The sequence below is a fragment of the Paramisgurnus dabryanus genome, chromosome 9 (assembly GCF_030506205.2).
Source record: "Paramisgurnus dabryanus chromosome 9, PD_genome_1.1, whole genome shotgun sequence".
In the NCBI taxonomy this organism is placed as follows: Eukaryota; Metazoa; Chordata; class Actinopteri; order Cypriniformes; family Cobitidae; genus Paramisgurnus; species Paramisgurnus dabryanus.
Window position 1 is genome coordinate 16995860 of NC_133345.1, and position 25707 is coordinate 17021566.

Below are 25707 nucleotides of genomic sequence, written 5' to 3' on the forward strand. Positions count from 1 at the left end.
TATGGTTAAAAAACACATTATTTTTCCACATACTGAAATGTTTGTAGCTCTAGATTTCCATTTCTTCCTGAAACAGACTGATTTTGTACAAAACTCAAAAGTTGAATAATTTTTACTCAAGCATCAAATTCGCATGAAACGTCATTTTGTGCAAGCGATATGAAAAACAAGTAATCCCTGCAAGTAATCTAGAGCTTGTAACGCAATTCGCATTTCACCTTAGCTTTTGCACATACAATTAGATATGTGTATGACTTTCAGGGCATTAATTGCATTTTTCCATAGCATAGTACCCAATGGGTCAGGTCGGGTCAGCTCACTTCACTTTGGCTTGGTTAGCTTTTCCATCAAGTTTACTATTACTTCCATTCGGTATTTACTTCAGAGTGGGAGGGATTATAGGCGTGTTTTTATATTTGCGCTGCCTACTGCTACGACATCATACAAGTTAGAGCGTCGTTGGGATGCTATACGTTTCCATACATTTATTTATTTATTTCTCAGTCCACCACAAAATCAAATATTGACCACCACAAATAAATGTTTGCACATCACGTTTATCACTACCTCTGTTTCACATGACAGTTTTTGTACAAACACCCGTGGTGTCAGTCGACACTGAGTCTTGCATACGGATGTTCACGTTGTGGATGTGCCACCACAAACCGCAAGTCTTGAAAACACTGGTATGGTAGGGCTGTGCAAAAAAATCGCCTGCGAATCTCATGCGTGTTTCATCAGCAAAGACGGTTCGGTGAGCGGCATTAACTACACAGAGACGTTTTTCACCGAAAGCCGTTTTCCGCTCCATCTGAAAGCAGGTGATGCCGATTTACTACTAATCACCAAACCGGCTTTACTGATGAGACGCGCATGAGAATCGCAAGCGATTTTTTTTTTTGCCCAACTCTAATCGAATCTTATACATCCATGGGTCATATCCGATCTGTGCCACTTGAGGGGAAAAATTGGAATTGAATTCATGGAGGCTGTTTACACTTGGCATTAGCATGCGTTTTCGTCAATCGGATCAGAAGTGGACGACGTTAAGGCCAGGTGTAAACGCTATTTAAAACATTTTGAGCTTGTCCACTTTCGACCACTTTCAACCACATTCAGAGGTAGTCGATACCACTTTCGATCGGATCGCTTTGGAGTTGTGGAACGCACATGTGGTGAATGTGTTCGAACAGCCACACGTGACTGCCTTCTCTCCGCCCATTTATCTAATCTGAGGTATTAAACACAAGTTTTACGTCTTTTTTTGACTTCTGCCGTGAACATATGATGAACAGCGCTATTTTCATTGATAAAACTAAAGCGGCTGATCTCCGTAGTTTCATTTTGAAAGCGTGTGAAAGTTGCGCGATCCTTTTTCATCAATTGCGCTGAAAATTCAGAGAAAGTTCTTACATACACACGTACAAAACTCTGTGCAGCATGTTTACTTGCTAAACAAGCAGTGGACTCTGACATAATATTAGTTATAAACTCATAATTACTCCCGCTCGGGTTTGAATGACAGCAGAGAGACTCGCCCACCGTCTCACAGACCACCCCCTCACAGTATTCAGGACAGAAGTGGGCGAAAGTGGACAAAAGAGACGAATTTAAATACCAGGTGTAAACGTAATTTGTCTCTCTCGTCCACTTGTGATCCGATCGATGAAAACACATCTTAATACCAAGTGTAAACAGCCCCATGAAGACATTGATTAGCTTGCAGGTGTGTTTGATTAAGGTTGGAGCTAAACTCTGCAGGACACCGGCTCTCCAGGGTTGGGAGTGAAGAACACTGGTCTAGGATGATTATTTGTATAATTTGTAATGATTGCAGCCTGTAGGAGTCTAGCAGGGTTCAACAGTAAGAAAAAACCTATTGCCCCGGGGCCAGCGTGAACAATGCTTGGGCCAGCTGACAAGACTGTCACAGTGCTGCAAGGGCTTGCCAGTTTTAATACTTGTGCGGATGCGAAGGATGCGAAACAGATCTCAATACTTTACTCATGCACTGTTTGATAAGTTTTGAGTGTTCTGAAGTGCATGCCTGGAAAAACTAATGGTCTCAGACAGTACACAAACACGAATAAACAGTAAAGACAGCATGCAAATGCTAACTAACTTCATGTTTTTTTTGGGGGGGGGGGCTTGAATGGATAACAAAATTATTTTAAAATCCTGTGATTATCCTAATAGACACATTCTTTTACATCATAAGTGAATATATACTGGCCAGTAGAAAAAAAGTAGAAAAAAATCCTTAGCGTTGAGGCCTGGTTGAAAGTGGTTCAGCAGGCCCGTGTGAGGTCTGAGATTAGATTACACCATGGCACAGATATGATCATGTATTGTTCATATCTTTAAAATGAAAGATCTACATTCAAGAATGCTCACTAAAGGCTATACTAGAAGTGAAGATTTTGTTTGAATATGCCCCTCCCTTTAAAGCGCATTTCTCTCAATCAATGAGATGTAGCTCGTACACAAAAACATCTGTAGGAAATTTGAAAACACACCCTTCATCTGGTTTTTATAAGTCCTGATCTGTGTCTCTCAGAGGAAGTGTTGGATGAGAAAGAACCACAGAAAAGATTATGACTGTTGTCACTCTCAGGAGCCCAGCTAAATTTAGCATTTCCACTTTCTAGAGTAATGAAGCAAATCTCCTCTCGTTTCTTTTTGTATTTAAGTTTTTAGGGTTCCTGTCTGGGATCGTCACTAGCAGATTGAGATCCATATGAAGTGTCCAGAACGTTCTGCCATGCACAAATGCTTTGTTTACATGTGTTGTGGTGGTGTGACCCTTATCCTGAGTCTTTCCATCCTTATTATGGGTTTGTCTTGTAATGCACTTATTGCAGACATGAGGGGACAGAACGAGACAGATTTCCTTCGTTGTTTGTCTGTCCCTTGGATTAACTTGCAAAAGGGTGTTGATAAGATCTGTCTTATGAACAGCCACGGAAACCTTTTTGTATTTAGTTTGAGAGGGCCATTACAGTGCTAGGATGTTTTGAATGGTACCCTGAGAATTGCTGTTCTGGTGTTTTGACATGATTTGAAGTTAAATTTATGTTCACAGTCACACACTACAATCAGATGCATGTTAAAGCTCTGAATGGAATTATGAGGAGGATAAATGATGATAATTACCTTAGAAAACACCACTAATAACACTTTATCAACATTCTTGTGAAGAGTAACATAGTTCCCCCACAAGTGGATATCTCTGAAGATGGGGTCGCTAGTTAATCAAAACGTAAAAAGCCCTAACTAGGGATGTACACAACTAGTTGAATATTCCATCTGCAATAATTATTTGAAAATAAAAATGCTATTCGAACAGGTTTTTTGCGTTACTACAGGATTAAAGGGATAGTTCACCCCAAAATGATAATTTTATCATAAATCACCATACTCCTGTGTCGTTGATTGTCCTTGATTGCTCAGATTGTCCTTAGAACACATTTTTAGATTTTTTTTTATTAAAACCGGGAGGCTTCTGTCCATCCCATTGACTTTAGTTAGGTTTACAATTCTTTTTCACAGAAATTTTGTTCTCCTGCTTGGTTGCTCAGTGCGCATTGACGAGCAGACTATGGCGCATGCTGCTGACGTCACCTGCTGACGTAGTTGGCAATTATGCAAACATTATAAACAATACTTAAACAGCCTGTATAAATGCACAAATTACTTTGCTGGTGATGAATTACCAACAGGTGATGTCAGCAGTCTGCTCATGAACACGCACTGAACAACCATGCAGGAGAACAAATTGTTGAATGAAATCGTTAGGTTTTTTATTTTGCACAAAAAGTGTTCTTGTCGCTTCATAATATTATTATTGATCTACTGATGGCACGTGGACCTTTTTGGCGATGTGTTTCATTCTTTTCTGGGGAAAAGAGTTGTGAAACTAACTGAAGTCAATGGGACAGACAGAAGCCTCCGGTTTTCACCAAAAATATCTAGGGATGCTCTGATCAGGATTTTTGCAGCCGATTACCGATTTGTTGTCTTTGTGATCGTCCGATACCAATTCTTCAAGCTGGTATGCAAGCTCTTTGATGAAACTAACTGTTAACTAGAGGTTGACCGATTTATCGGCCGGCTGATTAATTGGCCGATTTTTGGCACATTTTAAAAAATCGGCTTTGGCCAATTTTGCTGCACTCAAAAAAAAAAAGATTCAAGCCCTTCTTAGAAATGACACATTAAAATTGTGTTCAATAAATGTAAAATACCTCATTAAAGGGATACTTCACCGATTTAGCATTCAGCTTTGTATCTGTAGAAACCCGGCAGTATTACTGAATGACCATGTTTCCCTCCCTCATTTCCCCCTGAGAGGAGAGATATCTGCATTTTGGTTCTGCAAAAAAGTCCTCCGATGATGTAATATGACGATTTTTGCATCATCGGAGGACTTTTTTGCAGAACCAAAATGCAGATATCTCTCCTCTCAGGGGGAAATGATGGAGGGAAACATGGTCATTCAGTAATACTGCCGGGTTTCTACAGATACAAAGCTGAATGCTAAATCGGTGAAGTATCCCTTTAAGAGCAATAAGTATATATATTTAATTAGTATAACACAAAATTAATATGTACTATAATTTATTGATTTCTTTTTAATTGCGTTTACACAATTAGTTTGAGTTTGGGTTCTGGAAAAAGAATTTCCCCGCATGCTTTGCATGCAACTGCTTTTGGAGAGTATTTTTTTTAATTAAGGGTTATGCATTTTTAGGTAAAGAGAAAGATTTAATAGTGTTTGATGTCTGTTTATCTCATTGATTAAGAAGCGTTTGTGTTATATTTTTTTGAATTGTTTGGTTACCATCGTGCAGAAGAGTATCGGCCATCGGTCACCAAACATATCGGCCATCGGCTGCCCTGATTTCTAAATATCGGCATCGGCTAGAGAAAAAGCCATATCGGTCGACCTCTAATCATCATAAAGTTAACATAGTAAACTTTATTTTTTTTAGTTTAGACTGTTATTTATGGCAAATCTTTCTGAACACTCTCAAAGCATATTTACATTCTCATTTCTGAGATGCTGTGAGTGATGGATTGTGCTGACAGTGACGTCTTGTGGTTTCAGTGTTGGACAGATCTGTTGTTTCAACCGTTCATTCAAATGGATTGATTTAAATGAGTCGGTTCACGAATCGGGAGCCGTTGTGTGCTTATCCAGTTTGGGCAACGCAAAACTGTAACAAAGTGTTACTGTAACAACACTGAAAACTAGCGGTGCACGATTCAGAAAATTTCACGATTCGATTCCGATTTTTAGGCTAAAGATTCGATTCAAAATTGATTTTCGATTCAAAAACTATTCTTGATTTTTAAAAACGATTCACAGTATGTAAATGTAGTTTACTTTTTCCTATGTGACTGATTGTAGTAGATATACAATTTTAAAGAAACACAACAAATTAAATGTACTTTGATATTGTCAGGATCCTGAATGTCATTGTATGTATTTGTGTGACACCGTCAGGAGTCTTGTCTTGGTTTTGCCGTGTCTTTTATTTAAGTCTTGTCTTGTTTACCCCCTCGAGGGAGTTTTTGTTTATTAATAAAAGTCTTTTGAGTTGAGAGCTGTCTGCACTTGGGTTCATCCACCCCCATTCCTGACAGAATGATACCAACACACTTGAACCCAGCAGACAGCTCTGTTTTGGTTTTGTTACCCTGTTCAGTTCGGCCCCGTCTAGTGTTCTTGTCCGTCCAGTCCTGCTTCGTCCTGCTGTCTGTCCAGTCCTGCCCCATCCTGCTGTTGTCTGTGGAGTTGTGTTCCTGTGGCCCCGCGGGTGTGTTCCTGATTAGTGGGGTCTTCTGTAGGGCTACTGGCAGACGAGCTTCGCGGGAGTGTTCCTGTTCGGGGAGCTCCGCGGGACAGATCCGGATCGACGAGCCCCACGGGAGTGTGCTGGTCGGTGAGCCCCGCGGATAAGTGCCAGGATGGTGAGATTCGCGGGAAGTTCCTGGTCGGCGGATCCCGTGGGAGTGTTTGTACGTCGGACTGTCGCTGCTATGGAGCTCTGTTCAGCGAGCCCCGCGACAGAGGATCGGCCAGCAAGCTCCGGGATTCTCACTGGTCAGTGAGCCCCGCGAGCGTTCCTGTACGGCATGTCCAGTGTCCTGTTCAAGGTCGGCGGGCCGAGCGGTGCTGGATTCCGGGCCCACTTCCTGGGCGGAGACCGTCTGTCCCGCCTTCTGTTTTTGGGGGTCCGGACATTGGGCACTGTCGGCCTTCTGGCCATTGGACTTTGTTTATTGTTTTGTCGTGTACTGTTGTGTGGGGATGCCGCATCCTTTAAAGGAGGGGTAGTGTCAGGATCCTGAATGTCATTGTATGTAGGGATGCACCGATACCGATACTGGTATCGGGTATCGGCCTCGATACCACATTTTCTAAAGTACCCGTACTCGTTAAAAGTCCCCCGATACCTGGAATCGATACCACGGTCTGAGAAATGACTATGTTTGAGCGGCGTGTAAGGGGTTAATGCCTCTTGTGTTGTCCAAAGAGGCAGAGTTTACAACAAACTGGAAAACAAGTCCTTTGTTTTTTTTTTTGTTAAATTATATGACTAAAGCTGTTACCTGTAAATTCAAATCATGTTTTTTTATTAAGTACTCGGTATCGGTATCGGCAAGTACTGAAATGCAAGTACTCGTACTCGTACTCATATTCCTAAAAAGTGGCATCGGTGCATCCCTAATTGTATGTATTTGTGTGACACCGTCAGGAGTCTTGTCTTGGTTTTGCCATGTCTTTTATTTAAGTCTTGTCTTGTTTACCCCCTCGAGGGAGTTTTTGTTTATTAATAAAAGTCTTTTGAGTTGAGAGCTGTCTGCACTTGGGTTCATCCACCCCCATTCCTGACAGATATTACTTTATGTCTTTATGCAAAAATAAAAACTGATATGAAGCAATTAGATGACCCCTTTTATCAAACTCTATTAAATACAATAATATAGTATATGAATGATAGACAGTGCAGGTCTATAGATTATAAATGTGACTGGTGTTATAATAGATATTATTTCTATTAGATAGGCACTTTTCCTGCTTCTGCTCTTTTTTTCTATTTCTCTCTTGCAGATAAAAAAGCTAAATCCACTCATTATTTCAGATTGAAAAGTCTACTTGCTGTCCCAGTGACAGGGGACTTTACATTACAGCTTTGCGTTTTGTAAATCTTGAGTCATCTTGAGCTTTGCTCGTTCAGTGCAATAGGCTTAACATTAGCAGCATTGTATTTTGCTACCATCTCTGTGCAAACTTTTTAGATTTTAGAAAAGAAATGGTTTATTAATAATAATAATAATAATAATAGTATAAAAAATGGGAGAAAGAAAATACAGCGCCTGGTCGTAACTTTCAAAACAAGAGCCAGTTGTTATCACCATTGAAACCGTCGGCACGCTGAAACTGCACGCGAGCTTTAGCGCGGTAGCGCTCACGGCCATTCTCCGATTGACTATATTAATCAGACTTGGGACTAGGGCTGATACGGTTGTAATTACCATCGGGGGTCGGGAAGTGCGCCCCGTGGTGGTGTGCACCTCACAAATTATGAAAAATATAAAGTACAATCTCACCCAGTGAGATGTCTTCACGTTTGTGTTAACGCAAACATCCAGCAGACGCGGAGTTAATACGCTAATTTGCAAGGGAAGGCAACTGATATCAGTGATGACCCGCTGGCTTGGGGGCGGAACAATGAGGAAAGATATTGGCTGTTTCTCAATCCGAAGGCTGTAGCCTCCGGAGGTCGAATTTTGCAAGCTGCATACATCATCAAGACTTATAACATTAAAAATTATAAAGTTGACTATTATTCTTTGTTAATCATACACTGTTGTAATATGCTTATGACTTACAAATGTCTGAAAATAATAAACCAGGCTTGATGACATATACAGCAGCGACCTCCGGAGGCTGCAGCCTTCAGATTGAGAAATGTCTGTTCTCTATTGGTCACAAAAAAGTATCAATCTGCGCTAACAGTACACCATCAGAACACGTTTTCAGCGCGGCTGGAAACATTATAACCCCAAAAAGGTTTCTCATTTGTTGTTTCATGAGTGGAAGTGCTACAATAAGCACGCAGAAATGCGCCGATCTCCTGTGTGCTCCGGGGCTCAGCTCGAGCAGCCACCGAAATTGCTAAGCACATATGCACAGTTGCTTCACGTGACTCCGCCGATTCACGTAAACCTAAGCTTTGCTTGACGCTGTGACAAGCACCCACCGGCGGAGAAAGAATTTGGCGCCTATATAGTTCAAGTTCAAGTTCCCTTTATTTATATAGCACCTTTCTTAACAGCCACATGGCTGACCAAAGTGCTTCACAGTGCATCTAACATTTCACATACAAAATACACACATACACAGTTCAATACAGTCACCACTAAAATAACAATTCTTTAAGAAAGATTAAGATATAGAAAAAAAAAAAAAAAAAAAAAAAAATAATAAATGTATTCATATAAATGTATTTCATCATTTAGCTGGTAAGAACCCCTGGGCAATCATGAAAAGGCTTGAGAAAACAGGAGGGTCTTTAGCAGTGACTTAAAACTAGAGATGGAAGGTGCTGTCCTAATTTCTAGAGGCAGGGCGTTCCATAAACGAGGACCGGCTACAGAAAACGCGTGCTCTCCTCTACGCTTGAGTCGTACACGAGGGATCGCTAACATAGCCTGGTCAGATGAGCGAAGAGTTCTAATAGGAGAGTAGAGATGAAGAAGTTCAGATAGATATACGGGAGCGGTGTTATGAAGCGACTTATAAACAAAGAGTAGAATTTTAAAATCTATTCTCTGAGAAATCGGCAACCAGTGTAAAGATTTGAGAATCGGAGTAATGTGATCATATTTGCGGGAACTAGAAAGAAATCTGGCAGCGGCATTTTGAACTAGCTGGAGGCGCTTGATCTGACATTTTGATATACCACAATATAAAGAGTTGCAGTAATCTAAGCGCGAGGTTACAAATGCATGAACAGCCATTTCTAAAGTCTTAGGAGAGAGAAAGTGTTTAATTTTGGAGAGAACACGCACGTTTGTTAAGAACTGTATATCTGATCATTGTTTAAATTTTTATATTTCAGAATATATGTATGCATTATGTATAAGACCTATACGCATCAATGTGCACGTGCGCATATGCGCATGCGCCTCCCCACACACACACGCACACACAAAATCAATCTATAACCACTGCACCACCGCAGTGAATTTGTGCATAACCACCGCCGTGATAAAAAACTGCCACTGTCACAGCCCTACTTGGGACTGACCCAGACAGACTGACCATTTCAAATACAAACCCGGAACCATAAGGGCTGCGAGTGCTCCGTGAAGTCCTCTAATGGTAAAACTCAAGTTCAGAAACATGAAGGATACAATGTGACACGAGCTTGTTCGCGTCGCATCCCAATTCATTGAGAAACAGAGAGCACGTGAACGCACACAGAACTCATCATGTCGCACACAAAATGTCATTATTTAAGAGTGTCATCATCACGGAAAAACAAAAAAGACAAAATGTGATGCCAGATATACTTGGGCACTTGTAAATATACCTGGGCAGCACGCCCAAGTAAAGTCAATGTGTGGGAAACACTGTGACAAGAGTTCTATTTCATCCCTACTGACCGCCAGAGGCGGTGCTTAAGCACTGAATGATCCATCTCGCGCATGCGCAGGTCGAGTGCAGTGTTTCCCATACATAGGCTCTACTTGGGCGCTGCGCCCAGGTAAATTGCGACCCGCCCAGGTAAAAAAAATCACTTTACGAATTTCCGTATTTTCTGAACTCGACTGGATGACCCGTGTTTTGGAGAGAGAGAGAGAGCGAGAGAGAGAGTGCGAGAGAGAGAGAGAGAGAGCGAGAGAGAGAGCGCGCGCGAGAGAGAGAGCGCGCGCGAGAGAGAGAGAGCGAGAGAGAGAGAGCGCGAGAGAGAGCGCGAGAGAGAGAGCGCGAGAGAGAGGTGGGGGTCGGGTGACCGTGAAGATGATGCACGCGTCATAAACTCATCATCCAGCGCGGCAAACTGGATCAACTGCAGCAGCACATACGGAGCAGCCAGGGAGGGAACACACTGCGACCAAAATGGTCGCATATGCTTATGTGCATATGTGTTTATAGCATCTAAGTTGGCTTCATTTTGCGTGCAAGCACGTTGTGTCTCTCCGGTTGAGTGTCCGTTCACGTGCGCTCTGTTTTTCAATGAATTGGGCGCGACGCGAAGCAACCTCAGTGTCACATTGTATCCTTTCATGTTTCTGAACTTGAGCAGAGTTTTACCATTAGAGGTCTTTCTACACTGAGGACGCGGGACCCGTACGGTTCCGGGTTTATATTTTAAATGGTCAGATGGGTCCGGGTCGGTCCTAGTTCATTACTTCGGGTCCCAAGTCTTTTTAATATTGTGTGTAAAACCCGAGTCGATCGGAGAACGGCCGTGAGCGCTACCGCGCTAAAGCTCGAGTGCTGTTTTAGCGTGCCTCCGGTTTCTATGGCGATAGCAACTGGCTCTTGTCACGACCACGCGCCGCTTCATTTTCAATAGACAATATCTTTACTAAAATCTAAACAGTTTGCACAGAGATTGTAGCAAAAAGCAGTGCTAATACTGAATGAGCAAAGCTCTAGCTGACTCAGGATATAAAAAACGCAAAGCTGTAATGTAAAGTCTGTCATCGGGACAGCAAGTAGACTTTTAAATCTGAAATAATGAGTGGATTAAGCTTTTTTTAATCGGCAAAAGAGAAATGGAAAGCAGAAAGTGCATCTTATAGAAGTTATTAACATTATAACATCAGTCACATTTATAATCTATAGACCTGCACTGTCTATATAGGCTATAGTATACATAGTATTGTATATAATTGAGTTTGATAAAAGGGGTCATCAAATTGCTTCATATATAAGTGCAAAAACAAAGTGTTTTCGTGGTGCTTAGACAAACAGTGTCAGCTTTGTTTATGGCAAAAAAAGTTTGGGGTGGTTAGATTAATGAACTATAATGTGAAATAAATATGAATGTTTTATAAATCAAAGTATTGTGTTGTGTCACACATTATTAGTTCTTTGTTACATGTATAGTAGACCTTTTTTTGTCGGTGGATAATAATGATTGCCCTTTTCCCCATCTACCACCACAAGTAAATTTCAGATCTGTGGGAAACACTGGAGTGTTTATACCAACAAAGTCACCCGTGACCCCTGATGCCTACGGAGAGTCTATAACTTCCGGTGACATCAGAGGATCTGTTCCTTTTCATCTTCTCGCTTCGCAGGTTGTTTTTTCCGCGCTAGCAAAAGACTAGGATATTGTGTTTCATTCGTTGCTGGTGGCCTTGTGGCATTGTATTGTCGGAGCAGCGAGTTGCTCGCCCTCCAAAGGCCGCAACGGAATCCACCGACAGGTGAGTTACAAACTTTTTACATAACTGCTCGTTTGGTGCATTTGTTGGTGACGGCTGTGTTTTCGCTCCCTCTCCCGACATTTGTAATCTAACGTTAACAGTTACCTTTATATTATTGATTCATCTGCGATTTATTGTTGTAACACGGACGCGTTTTTGGTTGATTGTTCAGCTGCGCTCGTGTAGTTACTTCGTGCCAACTCGGTTGTGCCGGTTTATTTTGTTAAACGTCTTTTTGCGCTTTAACTGCGCTTTGTGTATTTAGTACCAACTCGGTTGTGTCGGTTTTTCGTTTAAACGTTCGGCGCTTAACTGCGCTTGTGTATTCGTGCCAACTCGGTTGTGCCAGTTTTTTGTTAATCGTTTGGCGCTTAACTGCTCTTTGTGTATTTTGCAACAACTCGGTTGTGCCAGTTTTTTGTTAATCGTTTCGGCGCTTAACTGCGCTTTGTGTATTCGTGCCAACTCGGTTGTGCCGGTTTTTGTTAATAGCGCTTACCCTTAACTGGCTTCACAACGTTTGCGGTGACGGTTGTGCTTTCGCTCCCGGCACCGGTACTGCGTTTAGTGTCTTATTTTTTCGTTGCCCTAAGCTGGTGGAGGCAGTGCTTTCGCTCCCGTTCCCAGCATATTTGTGCCTCAGGGACTAGATTGGTGGCAGTGTTCCCGCTGAAGCTAATCTTTTTTCTTTTTGCTACATTTGTTGGTGAAGGTTGTGCTTTCGCTCCCTCTCCCGGCATCTGTACTGCATTCTGTGTCTATTTTTTCGTTGGGATAGTTTACCCTTAGCTGGTGAAGGCAGTGTTTTCGCTCCCGCTCCCAGCATAGGTGTGCCCCTGTGACTAATTGGTGGCAGCGTTTCCGCCGAGGCTACCTTTTTTTCTCAGTTGCCAGCATGGTTGGCAACCACTCCTGCTCGGCCTGTATGGCTCCTCTGCAGCTTGAGGATGGCCATGATTTATGTCCCTCATGTCTTGGCTTTGAACATTTAAAGGAGGGTCTTTCTGACGACCCCTGCATGAACTGTGGTATCATGCCTCGGGCAGTGAGGGCAGCTAGACTGGCTGAGGTGGAGCAACTGTCGGGCTCTACTTCGTCGATTGGACATTTGACCCCAGCCCAGCGACTGGTTCCAGATCAGACTGGGCAGTCTAAACGTCAGGCTGCTGAGGCCGCAGGCCCCACTCCTGCAAAAAAGGCCAAGGGACCCCGGCTTGCCTCTAAAGTGGACCAACTAACAGCGGAGCTCAATACTATGAAGTCCCTCTTCCTGGCTTTCCAGTCCGGGACTGGAGCAGAGCCGCCAGATGATTTTGTCCCTTCGGCAGCCTCCTTGGAGTTGGAGGACGATGTGCTTTCCATGGCAGCTTCAGCTGGCCAGTTTAATGAATATGAGCCAGAGGTACTTCCACAGATGGGAGCCTCCCAACCTTCTGCGGCCGGCTCCCGGTCTTCAACCCATAGCTCTACTGGTGGTGTTGAGGACTGCTCTATGGGAGCCATCATTCGTATGGCTCTTGCTCGTCTCCAGTTGGACGTCCCGCAAACTCAGCCGGCTCCGGCCAGTGCTTTTTTCAGGCGTGTCCCAGCCTCCGTCAGCTTTACTGCCCCCCCATCGGAGGAGTATTTGAGGGAGTTGCAGGCATGTTGGAGGGATTCTAAGGCCCTCTCTCATGCAACGTCCGATGGCCGGACCCTGGCAGCCATGCAGGACGCACAGAAGTTCGGATTGGACCGCATGCCAGCAGTTGAGCCGACAATAGCGGCTCTTATCATCTCACCTGATGAGGCTTTGAGGCCGGATGCTAGGTGCCCTCGCCCCCAGTGCCGGATTACAGATGACCTGCTCTGTAAGGCCTATGATGCAGCGGCTCGCATGGGACGCATCGGTAACTCCATGTCCCACCTGATGCTCGCTTTGTCAACTTCCCTGCAGGAGACTGAGTTGGATGCCTCTGTCCACAGCTTTAGCGATGCTTCACTACAAGCATTCGCATTGATGTCTAGAGAATTGGGGCGGTTGATGTCTACTCTTGTGCAGGCTCGCCGCCAGGTATGGTTGGCACAATCTCCTCTCACTGAGGCCTGTAGGAGAACCCACCGCAGTGTTCCGGTGGAACCAGGGGAGCTGTTTGGTTCCGCAGCTCTGGAAGCGCTTGAGCGCACGGTCCAAGCCGGACGGACTCGACAGCAGCTGTCCGGGCTTCAGAGAAGCGTTCCGCCTCCTAGCAGGCCTAGAGGTCCTCCAGCTGTCCCACAGCGCAGCTCTCGTCCACAGGCTCACCCCAGGGGCTACCTAAGGTCTCTGCGCCCACGTCCACAGCCTGCTCAGCAGCAGGCACCGACCTTTCGGGTGCCTGACCGGCTGCCCTCAGGACAACCTCAGTCCTTTCCGACCCGTCGTGCCTCTGGAACCTTTAGAGGCCGGGGACCCCGGCGCTGAAGCCCGGGGGTCGGCCGTCGGCTGTTTTTCCCAGCAGCAGCTCAGCTATTGGGCTGCCTCCACCAGGGACCCATGGGTGCTCTCAACCTTAACCCACGGGTACAAACTTCAGTTCCGACGCCGGCCCCCAGCCCATGGCCGGGTCAAGATGACCATCATAAACGACCCGGCAAAAGCCCAAGCCCTCACCCAGGAGTTGTCCGCCCTCCTGGACAAGGGTGCCATCGAGCCAGTAGATCCCCTATTGCACCCCGGGGGGTTCTACTCAACTTACTTTCTGGTAGCAAAGAAAGATGGCGGACTCCGTCCTATCCTCGACCTGAGGGGTCTCAACAGGTTCCTGAAGGTTCTGAGGTTCCACATGCTGACCACTGCAGAGGTTCTACGTACAATTGCCAAAGGAGAGTGGTTTACGTCAGTAGACCTGAAGGATGCCTACTTCCACATCCCTATAGCTCCACACCATCGGCAGTTTCTGCGGTTTGCCTTTCAAGGGCGCCATTTCCAGTTCCGAGTGCTCCCATTCGGTCTCTCCCCCTCCCCTCGGGTGTTCACCAGGTGTGTGACCGCAGCCCTTTCGCACTTGCAGTCGCGGGGCATGAAGATTCTCCCATATCTGGACGACTGGCTCATCTGTGCGCCATCCCAGTCTCAAGTGGCACTGGACACGTCGTGTCTTCTCTCCCATGTGGCCCGCCTGGGCCTCCGGGTGAATTTTACAAAGAGTTGCCTGGTTCCATCGCAGGGCACGCTTTTTCTCGGTATGACTCTAGATGCAATCACCATGAAGGCTCGCCCATCACCACAGCGGGTGGACGACATCCTCCACCTCCTCCTCCTGTTTCGGGAGGGCAGGCAGTTACGCTATGTGGAGTTTTTGCGCCTCCTAGGGAAGCTGACGGCTGCCGCTACCGTGATTCCTCTAGGACTGCTGTCGCTGCGTCCCCTCCAGAGGTGGTTGCACGGCTTTCATCTAGATGTCCAGTGGCACCGACACAGGAAACTCAAGGTGTCACGTCGTTGCCTTCTTGCTCTGGCCCCATGGAGAGTAAGGTCATTTCTCCTGCAGGGCATGCCCTTGGGTTCCATTGCATCTCGTCGGGAAATCCTCACAACAGATGCTTCTCTCTCGGGGTGGGGTGCTGTGTGGCAGAATCGAACAACTCAGGGGCTGTGGTCTGTCCGGGAGCGCTCACAGCACATCAATGTTCTGGAACTGCGGGCTGTGCACAGGGCATTGCAGGCCTTTCTTCCCTTCCTGGGAGGCCGGCATGTGCTTGTGCGATCAGACAATGTCTCAACTGTGTCTCACATAAACCACCAAGGAGGCACCAGGTCTGCACCGCTGCTGCAGGCGTCCCAGGACCTCCTGCTGTGGGCAGGGCCACACCTGGCCAGCCTGAGGGCGATGTATTTGCCTGGGGAGCAGAATCAGGCGGCAGACTTACTCTCCCGTTGCAAGCCTCCGCCGGGAGAGTGGCGGCTTCATCCGGATGTGGTCCTCAGCATCTGGGACATCTTCGGCAGGGCAGGGGTGGATCTCTTTGCCTCAGAGGAATCGACCCATTGCCCCCTCTGGTTCTCCTGGACGGAGAAGAGCAGCCCTCTGGGCCAGGATGCTCTCGCACACGATTGGCCAGAGGGTCTCCTCTATGCTTTTCCACCAATCCCTCTGATTCTTCCAACACTGCAGAGAGTCCTCCAGCAGGGTCACAGGCTACTGTTGGTAGCCCCCTTCTGGCCGGGAAGAACATGGTTTCCACTGTTGTACAGTCTCTGCAAAGGTTCACCGTGGCGCCTCCCAGACAGGAGGGATCTCCTGTCTCAGTTACAGGGCCGAATCTGGCATCCCGATCCTCATCGCCTGCAGCTGTGGGTCTGGTCACTGCAGGGCCCGACCCGCTGCTGACTGAGTGTTCAGATGGCGTCTGCAATACCATATTGAATGCAAGGGCGCCTTCTACCCGGGCGCAGTATGAGAACAGGTGGCAGCTGTTTACTACATGGTGCTCAGACAGGGATGTGGACCCTGTGCACTGTTCAGTTCCAAAGATTCTAGAGTTCCTCCAGTCACTCTTGGATGGCGGCCGGTCCCCGGCTACCTTGAGGGTATATGTGGCAGCTATTTCCTCTCGACATGCTCGGGTGGACAACGACACTGTGGGGTGTCACAGATTGGTGTCTCTTTTTCTGAAGGGTGCATGGCGGTTACGCCCCCCACGAGCACAGCGCGCCCCAGCCTGGGATCTGCACCTGGTGCTCGATTCTCTATGCTCACCTCCCTTTGAACCCCTGGCTCAGGCAGAGCTGAAGTGGGTCTCTATTAAGACTGCCTTTCTCCTTGCTATCACGTCAGCGAAGCGTGTTGGGGAACTTCATGCGCTCTCTGTGAGTAACTCATGTTTGCGGTGGAACTCCGATGGCTCAGGGGTTACCCTGTGGCCGAATACAGCTTTTCTTCCGAAGGTTTTGTCTTCATCCAACCTTAACCAACCTATCCACCTGGCGCAATTTACTCCCCCAGAAGGGGAGGATAGATTACAGCGGCTGTGTCCCGTACGGGCTCTCAAAACCTACGTGGTCGCGACTGCGAGTATAAGGCAGTCAGACCAGCTCTTCCTCTGCTATGGTGGTCCTAGAAGGGGCTGTGCTCTCTCCAAACAGCGGTTGTCTCATTGGGTGGTGGATGTAATCACCCAGGCATATAAACGAGGTGGTCACCCCCTGCCATCCGGGGTGAGGTGCCACTCTACCAGGGCGGTCTCAACTTCATGGGCGGCCCTGCGCGGCGTGCCCCTGGAGCGCATCTGTGAGGCGGCATCATGGGCATCCCCAAGTACCTTCTCCAGGTTCTACCGGGTGAATGTCGCCACCCCCCATCCACTGGAGGTGGTCCTGTTGCCGGACTCTGTGCTCTCCTCTCAATAAGGTATGTGTTAAATTCCTCGTGACTTTTTTGGTATATGTCATCCAGTGCTTAAGCACCGCCTCTGGCGGTCAGTAGGGATGAAATAGAACGAGAGTTACGTATGTAACTACGGTTCTATGAATCCCGGATGACCGCCAGAGCGTTCTGTCACTCAGAATCACTGTGTACTCGCGAGAAGATTCTGTAGGAACAGATCCTCTGATGTCACCGGAAGTTATAGACTCTCCGTAGGCATCAGGGGTCACGGGTGACTTTGTTGGTATAAACACTCGACCTGCGCATGCGCGAGATGGATCATTCAGTGCTTAAGCACCGCCTCTGGCGGTCATCCGGGATTCATAGAACCGTAGTTACATACGTAACTCTCGTGTCCAAGCATCAGTGTGAATTCGACGCAGCGCCATCTATGGGAATACTGAGATAAACTCATTTCAGGTATTTTCAATAGTAACACGGCATTAAAAAAATATATGAATCGATTTTTGGAATTCTATGAATCGCGATTCAAATGTGAATCGATTTTTTTTTGCACACCCCTACTGAAAACATGTCCTCGCTGAATACGATTTGGTCTTCCGAACTTTCCCCTTCGTGTCAGTTTTGTTTTGAGGAAAATGCCAGGGGAGAGCAGTTTAGAGAAGCGGATCTGTTCTTTCTCTGTCACACAAACAAAGATCAACTTTTTTTAATCACAGTAAATGAGCCATATCTTTCTGACAGCACAGACGGTGCATCGCGAGACATAAGCCCGTCGCGCTGTTGTACTGGCTGCTTTAAATTTGCACTATCATGCCATCGTTTACTAAATCTGCCTAATTTTGCAGCAAAACCGGCCAAAGTCGATTTTTTAAATAGGCCAAAAATCGGCCAAATTATCAGCCTGGACGATAAATCGTTCGACCTCTACCTCACATACTATGCATGGACATCAATTACAAGAGAATCATATTAATAGAAGCTACTGGCACATGTTTTGCAAACGTGTGCTATAAACGAAAGTCACGTGCTAACATTGCTGAACTACTTCACAAATTTGCTAATGAATGAAAAATTGTGAACAAACACTTGGTTTTGTTGAGTGAATGCCTTTAACATGGCTGTTGCAGCACAAGTTCCCACAAGTGAGATGTTATGCTCATACATTCATTGGATCTCAGTGAGCTCTAAAGTTGCCGTCAGTGTCAAGGCTGTTAGGGAGGGTGAGGCGGATTGTGACGTTTTTCTATATAAATAAATATTTTTCCCACCCCTTACTGTTTACATGGTTTAATTCAGTGGATAAGCGATCCAGGAAAAACTTACAACGTTTTGGAATCACGTTCCATTTTTAGCACCATTTAACCCTTAAGACACTTAAGACCCCAGTTAGCTTAACCCTTAAGACCCCAGTTAGCTCTAGGCCGACTATCCATCTGTCTACAACCGCAAGTAACACAGGCACTAGCAAGTCTTTCAGTTTGATGTATTTTAATGTAATCTTTTGAATCAGTATAGCTCAATGGCTGTATTTATGTGGCTTCTTTGTGCAGATTTAGCAAAAATGTTTTTTTTTCTTCACTTTTTTGGTATACCCCTGTAAGGGTCTTACAAACTTCAGCCAAGACTTGAAAGTTAAGCAGATGCCAATCCTGCTCAGTGGCCCAACAGCGTTTTACACTTGAGCCGGATTTACCACAGGCTTTTCTTAGTCTTAGTGAAATTAGCTATTAAGCACTCAAATTAGATTGAGTTGAACGTAAAGTCTTGCTGTGATTTGTTATTGGGTTCAGCCCCAAACATTTAGAGTTAAATGCTTAAAATTCTTTAGTACAAACCCTTTTCTCTGATGGATTGACACAGCTTGAATTCTCTTTCTGCATTGTTCAGATGAAAGAGTCTGGCCAACAGTAACACAGCCTTTGGATCTTTGGATATTAAGCTGGATATAGTATTTTAACATTTAAATAAAATTACACGCATGCTTTAAATGGTGTTTGGTTGTGTTACTTTGAGTAGCTGAAGTCAAAGGTCTGTAATGGAAACATAGAGAAGTGGTAATTGTAGGTGTTGTGAATAAACTATAATTTATTGCTGTATTATATTCAAGGGACCACCATTATGTACTTTGGCAACATCTCATTTGATTCTGTATGCTTTTTAAATAGTTAGGTCATAGTGTGGAACCCGGGCGTTTCCTTTTGAATTACAGGCCAAAAATGATGAATTCGCCTAGCCTAGATTAGTATTTTTAGATGGTTAGAGTTTTCCTGTGTTTCTAATGGTTGATGGTTGACTGCATCTTTCAGCATACATCAACATCAACCCATTTTCATCTGAAAAAAAATATTAAACATAATATAACTGAATTGTGAAAATATTATTTAATACAAGCTAAGTTTTCATTTTAAATGATTTATGAGTGACTGATGATGAAACACTGCAGCTTGATCAAGCAGCTGTGGAATTTGGGGAGGGTGAACTTCTCCAGAGCAGTGAAGGTGAAAGGTCAGGATGTTTTCAGATAGGAAACTAAAGTTTCTGATCATGAGAGGGAGGTACACATGGAGAATGTCTGTGAGAATAAAAAGAGATTACCTGCACTCTCTCTATTACCATAGGTGTGCAGGAAGCTATGTAGTATTTGAATACAGCACTTCTAACATCTGATCAAACACATTCTTGCAGATCCTGTGTAAATATTTGTTTTCCTTCCTATTACATTCCTCAAAACAAGTTAATCTGCCCCATTTATTGCACTTTAGACGTTTTGCTGCACGTCATGACTCATGCGAACAAACCGAAAAACAGGTCTCATCGCTTCCACTTGTCAAGAAAACATTAACAAAAGCATGAACTGATGGCAATATCTATAGACGGTTTCAAGAAGCAAGAAATAGCTGAGTTGTTTTATTGAATTTGTGTGCAGGCTCTCACTTAAACTGGACGGTGGTATTTGTGACGGGTGACTTGAATCATGGCTCTTCCCTTTAAAAAAGATCTGGAGAAGTATAAGGAGATAGATGAGGATGAGATTCTGAATAAGCTGTCCGAGGAGGAACTCAAACAGCTGGAGAGCGCTCTGGAGGAGATCGACCCAGAGGTGAGACCAACACCTACCGTTACAATTTTAACAGAGCAAAAAATAATAACTGATAAAATAAATAAAATCTGATTCAATCACTTGTTAGTTTAATAAAGGTTTGGAAAGTCAGTCCTAAAGATTGGATTTGAAACGTATAAAACTGAAAAACATCTATGCATACAAAAATATGTAGCACCCTGTTTATCATTTTTGGTAAACGGTGTGATAGTGTCATTTATATGTGTTGCTACGGCATGGTGATGTATATTAAAGAGTGGTCATACATAATTAAGGGGTGCACCGATATATCGGCCTATCATGCTTTCTATGCTTCTCAATAAATTACGGTGAAATGCCTCTACATCCAAAAGCCTGAGGGTGCTCTCGTGCAGAAACTCAATATGCGCTGCAGACGAAGAACCATTACACACTCTGCTATGACATGCAGCCCCGGGAAAGGGCTTATGGATAAATTTATATTGCTGTTCTTTAAACCTTTTCAGGTATTTTCATGATAATAAAGAGTATGTATAATTGCTTTTTCAAATGCATGTTATAAACCACTCAAACTAACAGTGATTTCAGTTCGATAAGGACTTACTGATCAAAGGCAGTAGTACATGAAATAGCTGTAAATAATATCAGCTGTGCGATTCAGAATATTTATCGGCCAAGTATTATTGGTGTATATCGGCATTTATCGGTGCACCCCATACATAATATAAGTGGGAAGGATTAATGTGTTGAGAACATCGAAAACAGCTGTGTCTGAGCTCTTGTAAACCACTCTGTATCTGTTTGTTTATCAGTAAACAGAGCTTTTCCCCAAATATACAAGCTTCCTATTAAGAAACAATGACTCTTTTTAAATGCAAGAAAACATTTTAGACATGTTGCGTTTATATGTAAATTGAAAAATCTAAATAACAAAGTTTTATTTGGTCTATAAAATACAAACAATAGTTGCATTTTTTGAAAGCTTAATCACTTCATTGTAACATGGTTTTAAATGAATAAAAAATGATGGTTAAAATGGTACCAACTCTGTTCTGAACTTATTACCCAGAATGCTTTGCTGCCAGCCGGACTCAGACAGAAGGACCAGACAGAAAAGGCAGCGACCGGTCCGTTTAATCGTGATAAACTCTTGCAGTATCTGGAGAAGGAGGCCATGGATGTTAAAGACAGAGAAGATTTCATCCCCTTCACCGGAGAGAGGAAAGGTAAATATTAATGTGATGGCACACGTTTTATTTGAGATGGAAATAAAAAACCTTTATTTGGATAATTCTGTACTAGAGCCTCAGGTTATGTTGAGTCAAGTCAAACTTGAATTGTCCTTTTGAAAAGAGTTTCTTACAATCAGTCAATGGGAATTTGCACAGCAAGACTTTATAGACTGATGGACTGGCCTATGAAGGATTAGGGAGATGGGTTAGATCTTGTTTAAGATGTAAATGTTAAATCCGTAATTCACCCAAACTTTTTTTATTTCCTCATACTTGTGTCTATGACATTCTTACTGCTGTCAGTATCGATTGATCAGTAAGCAGCTCAGGGTTTTCTTTTAATACGAAAGCTTTCTAAGCAGAGATTAGTTAAAAAGGATGTACCAAATGTACAAAAAAATAATAGTTATATTTACAAAAAATCTGGAGGTTTAACAGCATGTTTAAGCTATTTTCTCCATATAATTAAAACTTACAGCAACTCAAACTCCTGAGTTATGATAATAATCATAATACAGGTTGCTACTTAAAATGTTAGCTAAATTTCACATTACAATCACACTAAAGCTATTATGAAACACTGCATGTCTTTTAAGTAAATAACAACCTAACTTTATTAATTTTAGTGCATGACTGTAATGGACTTCATTAATGGGGCTTTTCATCAAATTTTTGCTTCTAGCAAAGAGATGCTGGTATATTGTGCCTAATATATTTGGTATCAAACGGTAAATAGTGGCATGATTACCTTTTTAATAATAAATGTCCATTGAACTGTTGTGTAAACAGGCAGTTCAGATTAGACTGGCCAAAGGAAGCGGTCACTTTTCCTTGTGGCTTTGGCTCTCTTGTTTTGGTTGTTTGTTTTGCTGTGGTCTGGCTGAAGTTTCTAGCACTTTTGTTACGCATTTATGTTTTGTGATATGATCATTCACTGTATTGGTTATGTTGTGTATGTGATTATAAGTTTGAGAGAAAGCAAGAGAGAGCAGTATCTGCTCCTTGCAGTCTTCTGTCTTTGTAGTTATGAATTATTAATACCGTTTGCTTTTATATAACTACACACACACACATGCACAGCTGTGTGTCTGCTGAGGAGGTAAACGCACACTGATTTAAGGTTTGTGATGAAGATAGTATGCAGTAGCGCTGTGATGGTTGTCATAACCACTGTACACCCGCAGTGGTGAAGTGTGACCCGTGGTGGTGTGCACATCACAAACTATGAAATGTATAAAGTACAATCTCGCCCAGCGAGATGTCTTTAAGTGGTGTTAATGCAAACAACCAGCATTAACTTTACAGGATCGAACTTAGGCCATGTTTACATTAGAGCATTTGCGTTTTAAAACGGCATTTTAAAATGAAAACGATCCTCGTTTATACTGGCATTTTAAAAAGAATCTTCATCCACACTATACACCACCCTAAACCCATGAAACATGACCAATCATGTAACTGGGCATGCGCATAAAAGTGTAAAATAACTTATTACTCTAATAATAGCTTACCTTTGCGCGTTTACGCAGCCTAGGGGTGTGCGATATTGACAAAAAGTCATACCTGGGTCCTTTGCTGGCAACTATAACAGACACTATTTTTGAACCTATAAAAATGTGTTTGGGAAAGTCTTATACTGTTCTATTTCCCCCCTACAACATATTAATATGATTAATAGGTTAATTTTGATTTTATAACTAAACATAAAGGTCTTTATGATTTAAAAAGAAAGCATTCAAGTGAACAGTACTAAACAGTAGCGAACTTGAAGCAAAAATAAATTTTAGCAAATGCAAACTTCAATCAAACATAGTAAGAGGTGAAGTATTGCTTTAGCCTACCAGAAATGCTTATTGCATTAATTTTTAAAAGTGTGCGAGGTCCGTGCACGTCCTCCGCTAGCAACACACAAATAGCTAAAAGCCAAGCGCCTAAACGAGCATTATATTAATGACGTTGAGTTTATTGTTTTTATTAATTTATATTCACAAAACTTATAAACAAAACATCGATTAAAATTAAGAGACAAATTATCTGAAACGAAATTCATTTTAAAATAGCAAACAAAACTTAAATTAAACTGGAAAATAATGTCTGACCCATTACAATTCTCCCTTCATATTGGCCTTTACAACGCCTATATGTTGTTTAAAATTACAGTCTATCTTTCGTAAGCTAACAAAATTTAAACAAAACATAAACACATTAAACCCAACAATACTCAAACATTAATATAAAACAGACATTATCTATAAGGATACATGTTAAAACAATCCGATATGCTGTTCGTTTACATAAGACTCCGTCTACGTTCATTTACACTCAGAGCAACGTCTGAGTTCTCAAACTAAAACAGGGTCTTCAGCGTTTGCGAACGAATCCGTTTATGAGGGTCGAAAACGGTGATGTAGTGTAGATGAAAGGCCTAAACGTAGCAAAAGTAACGCGTTTTAAAGCATAAACGCATTAATGTAAACATAGCCTTAGACTTTAGGAACATGAATTATTCTTAAAATGCAGAAATATTTTTAAAGGCCAGTTTGTAGTAATTATTAGCTTTATATAACAACAGTAAAGGTTTAAAGGATGATGAATCTTTGTGTGAGTGCTTGCTTTAAGTTTAATGTTGTTTTAAATAGTTAGATTATTGTGTTGTGGTGTTACTGCATGGACAAATAATTTGGACAATGGACAAACAGTTTGTTATTAAACTGAAGCGTTTTTTGGAGAATTCACATTAAAATGCCATCTAACCAGTAATGGCTGGGTAAACAAACAACACGATTCAACTGAGGAGTAGCCTATCGTCTTGTGATGAACAATCATGTTCTGTCTTCTTAACATGATGATTTCCTGATGTCACTTCTGTTACATGCTTAAGTAAAGTTTGATGCTCATTTTTTACATTCGTCAGAAGAAATGCAGTTAAAGTACTTTAATAACTGTTATGTGAGTGTTGGGAATAGATCTAATGCTCTTAAGAGTGTGTCTACAGTTTCTCGTCTGGGCAAGAGCTTCTTGTCTGCTAAATCCATCATCTCAGATAGGTTTAAGATCATATTTCTCCCAGTCAGCACACACACACACACACACACACACACACACACACACACATGGGCCTGATTAGATTGTAATGCATTAATGCATTCCAGCATTAGTGTGGACATTTCTGTGTGTGCGCGCACTAGGGGTTTACAATTGCTTTCCATCCACAGTGTCTTTTCCCACATTTATATTTTCCAATGATATTTTGTACCAGTTTCCCTTATTTTTTTCCCTGTCGATGTTTGAAAAAAAGTTTTTTAAAAAGATATTTTATTTATTTATATATTTATTTATTTTACGTTTTATAAAGGCAATAAGCCCCGCGAAGCAGTGGTGTTACAGTGCATTTTATAACTTCGGGTTATCTGTTTCTCATCGTGTTCGGCATGAGGGTGAACTATTCCTTTAAGCTCACAACTGATTGATACAGGTTTAAACTCTCAGACCTTTGAAAATCTCTTGTACATACACTTGTTGAAGGGTTGATTTTTTTTTGTCTGACTGTGTTTTGTTCCTTTTAGTCACGTCTCATTAGCACAGTTTAAGGTTTTTAGGGTCATTAAATGCTGATGTGGAAAGCTCTCATTATTAATTTAAATGTCTCAGCCAGCAAGACGAACAAATTTACTTTAACTCACACACTCTGAATGCTTTTATACTGTCAGACAGTTCTGTTGTTTCACGGATCTGACTGATCGATTCTTGTGCATGCACACAAACAGCATACAGGTAGTGATCAGCATTTTGAGTAAGTTTTTGATGAAGTTTCTTAACTACCCTACTGAAAAAAAGCTAAAACCAGCATAAGGTGGTAAGCTGTTTTTTGTTTGTCTCCCAGCTTGGTTTTAGCTGTGTTTTGGTCACTTTTTAAGATGGTCATGCTGGACTTAGCTGGTCTGGCTGAAAGACCAGCTGACCCACTAGCTTTGCCAGGCTGGGATGACCCAGCTACTGCCACCCTAACCAGCTAAAAAACAGCTTCAGTTGGGTAATAAGTCACTGATTGCTTCAAAATAAGATACGATCACCAAAACCAATTTACAAAATAAACCCAACGACCAAGGTTTTCTTTTGATTAAAAATAAACTAACAATGTGCATTAAAAGGCAAAACTCCTATTCCAGGATTTATGAGACTGGAGAACATTTGTTTAATCTCAATGCCTGTGACCAGAGGGAGGAAACAGGAAGCGCAGTAATTCCTCTGGGATAATGCCTTAATGGCCCTTAGCAACAGAGAGAATGTAAATGATAGGCATCTCTGCCAAGTTTGGCGTATCACTTCTTCTTACTGTATGTTTCTATGGTGATGTCATCAGGGTGGAAAGGCATTATGGGATACACCTCAGTGCTCCAGGCGGTTGCTTGAATGAGAAGTGGCGCTAGTCTAACTCTTTACCATGTTGAATCTGTAAATCAGTTTAATTCCTACAGTTTTAAGACTTTTCTCTCTGCTTGGGTCCTTGAGCATTTGGCTGACTGTGAGAGTCACTCGTGTGTTCTTGTCCGCAGGGGACAGAAAGGACAGGAAGTTGTTAGGGAGCTAA

The 25707-nt window shown here is 43.1% G+C and overlaps 2 protein-coding genes across 3 annotated transcripts in view; both read left to right on the forward strand.

The window, feature by feature from the left end:
• tmod2 (tropomodulin 2) overlaps window positions 1-25707 on the forward strand; it is a 40602-nt gene that overhangs the window by 1246 nt on the left and 13649 nt on the right. For both annotated transcript variants that reach the window (XM_065251311.2, XM_065251310.2), the window contains exons 2-3: window positions 19732-19905; window positions 20954-21110. In XM_065251311.2, coding sequence (XP_065107383.1) covers window positions 19780-19905; window positions 20954-21110 — 283 coding nt within the window. In that variant the 5' untranslated portion in view covers window positions 19732-19779. The remainder of the gene's footprint in view (window positions 1-19731; window positions 19906-20953; window positions 21111-25707) is intronic.
• LOC141282539 (uncharacterized) lies at window positions 13565-16827 on the forward strand. The gene is made up of 2 exons (XM_073815677.1): window positions 13565-14155; window positions 14252-16827. Exons 1-2 carry the CDS (start codon window positions 13970-13972, stop codon window positions 16823-16825), a joined length of 2760 nt encoding a protein of 919 aa, XP_073671778.1. The 5' UTR covers window positions 13565-13969; the 3' UTR covers window positions 16826-16827.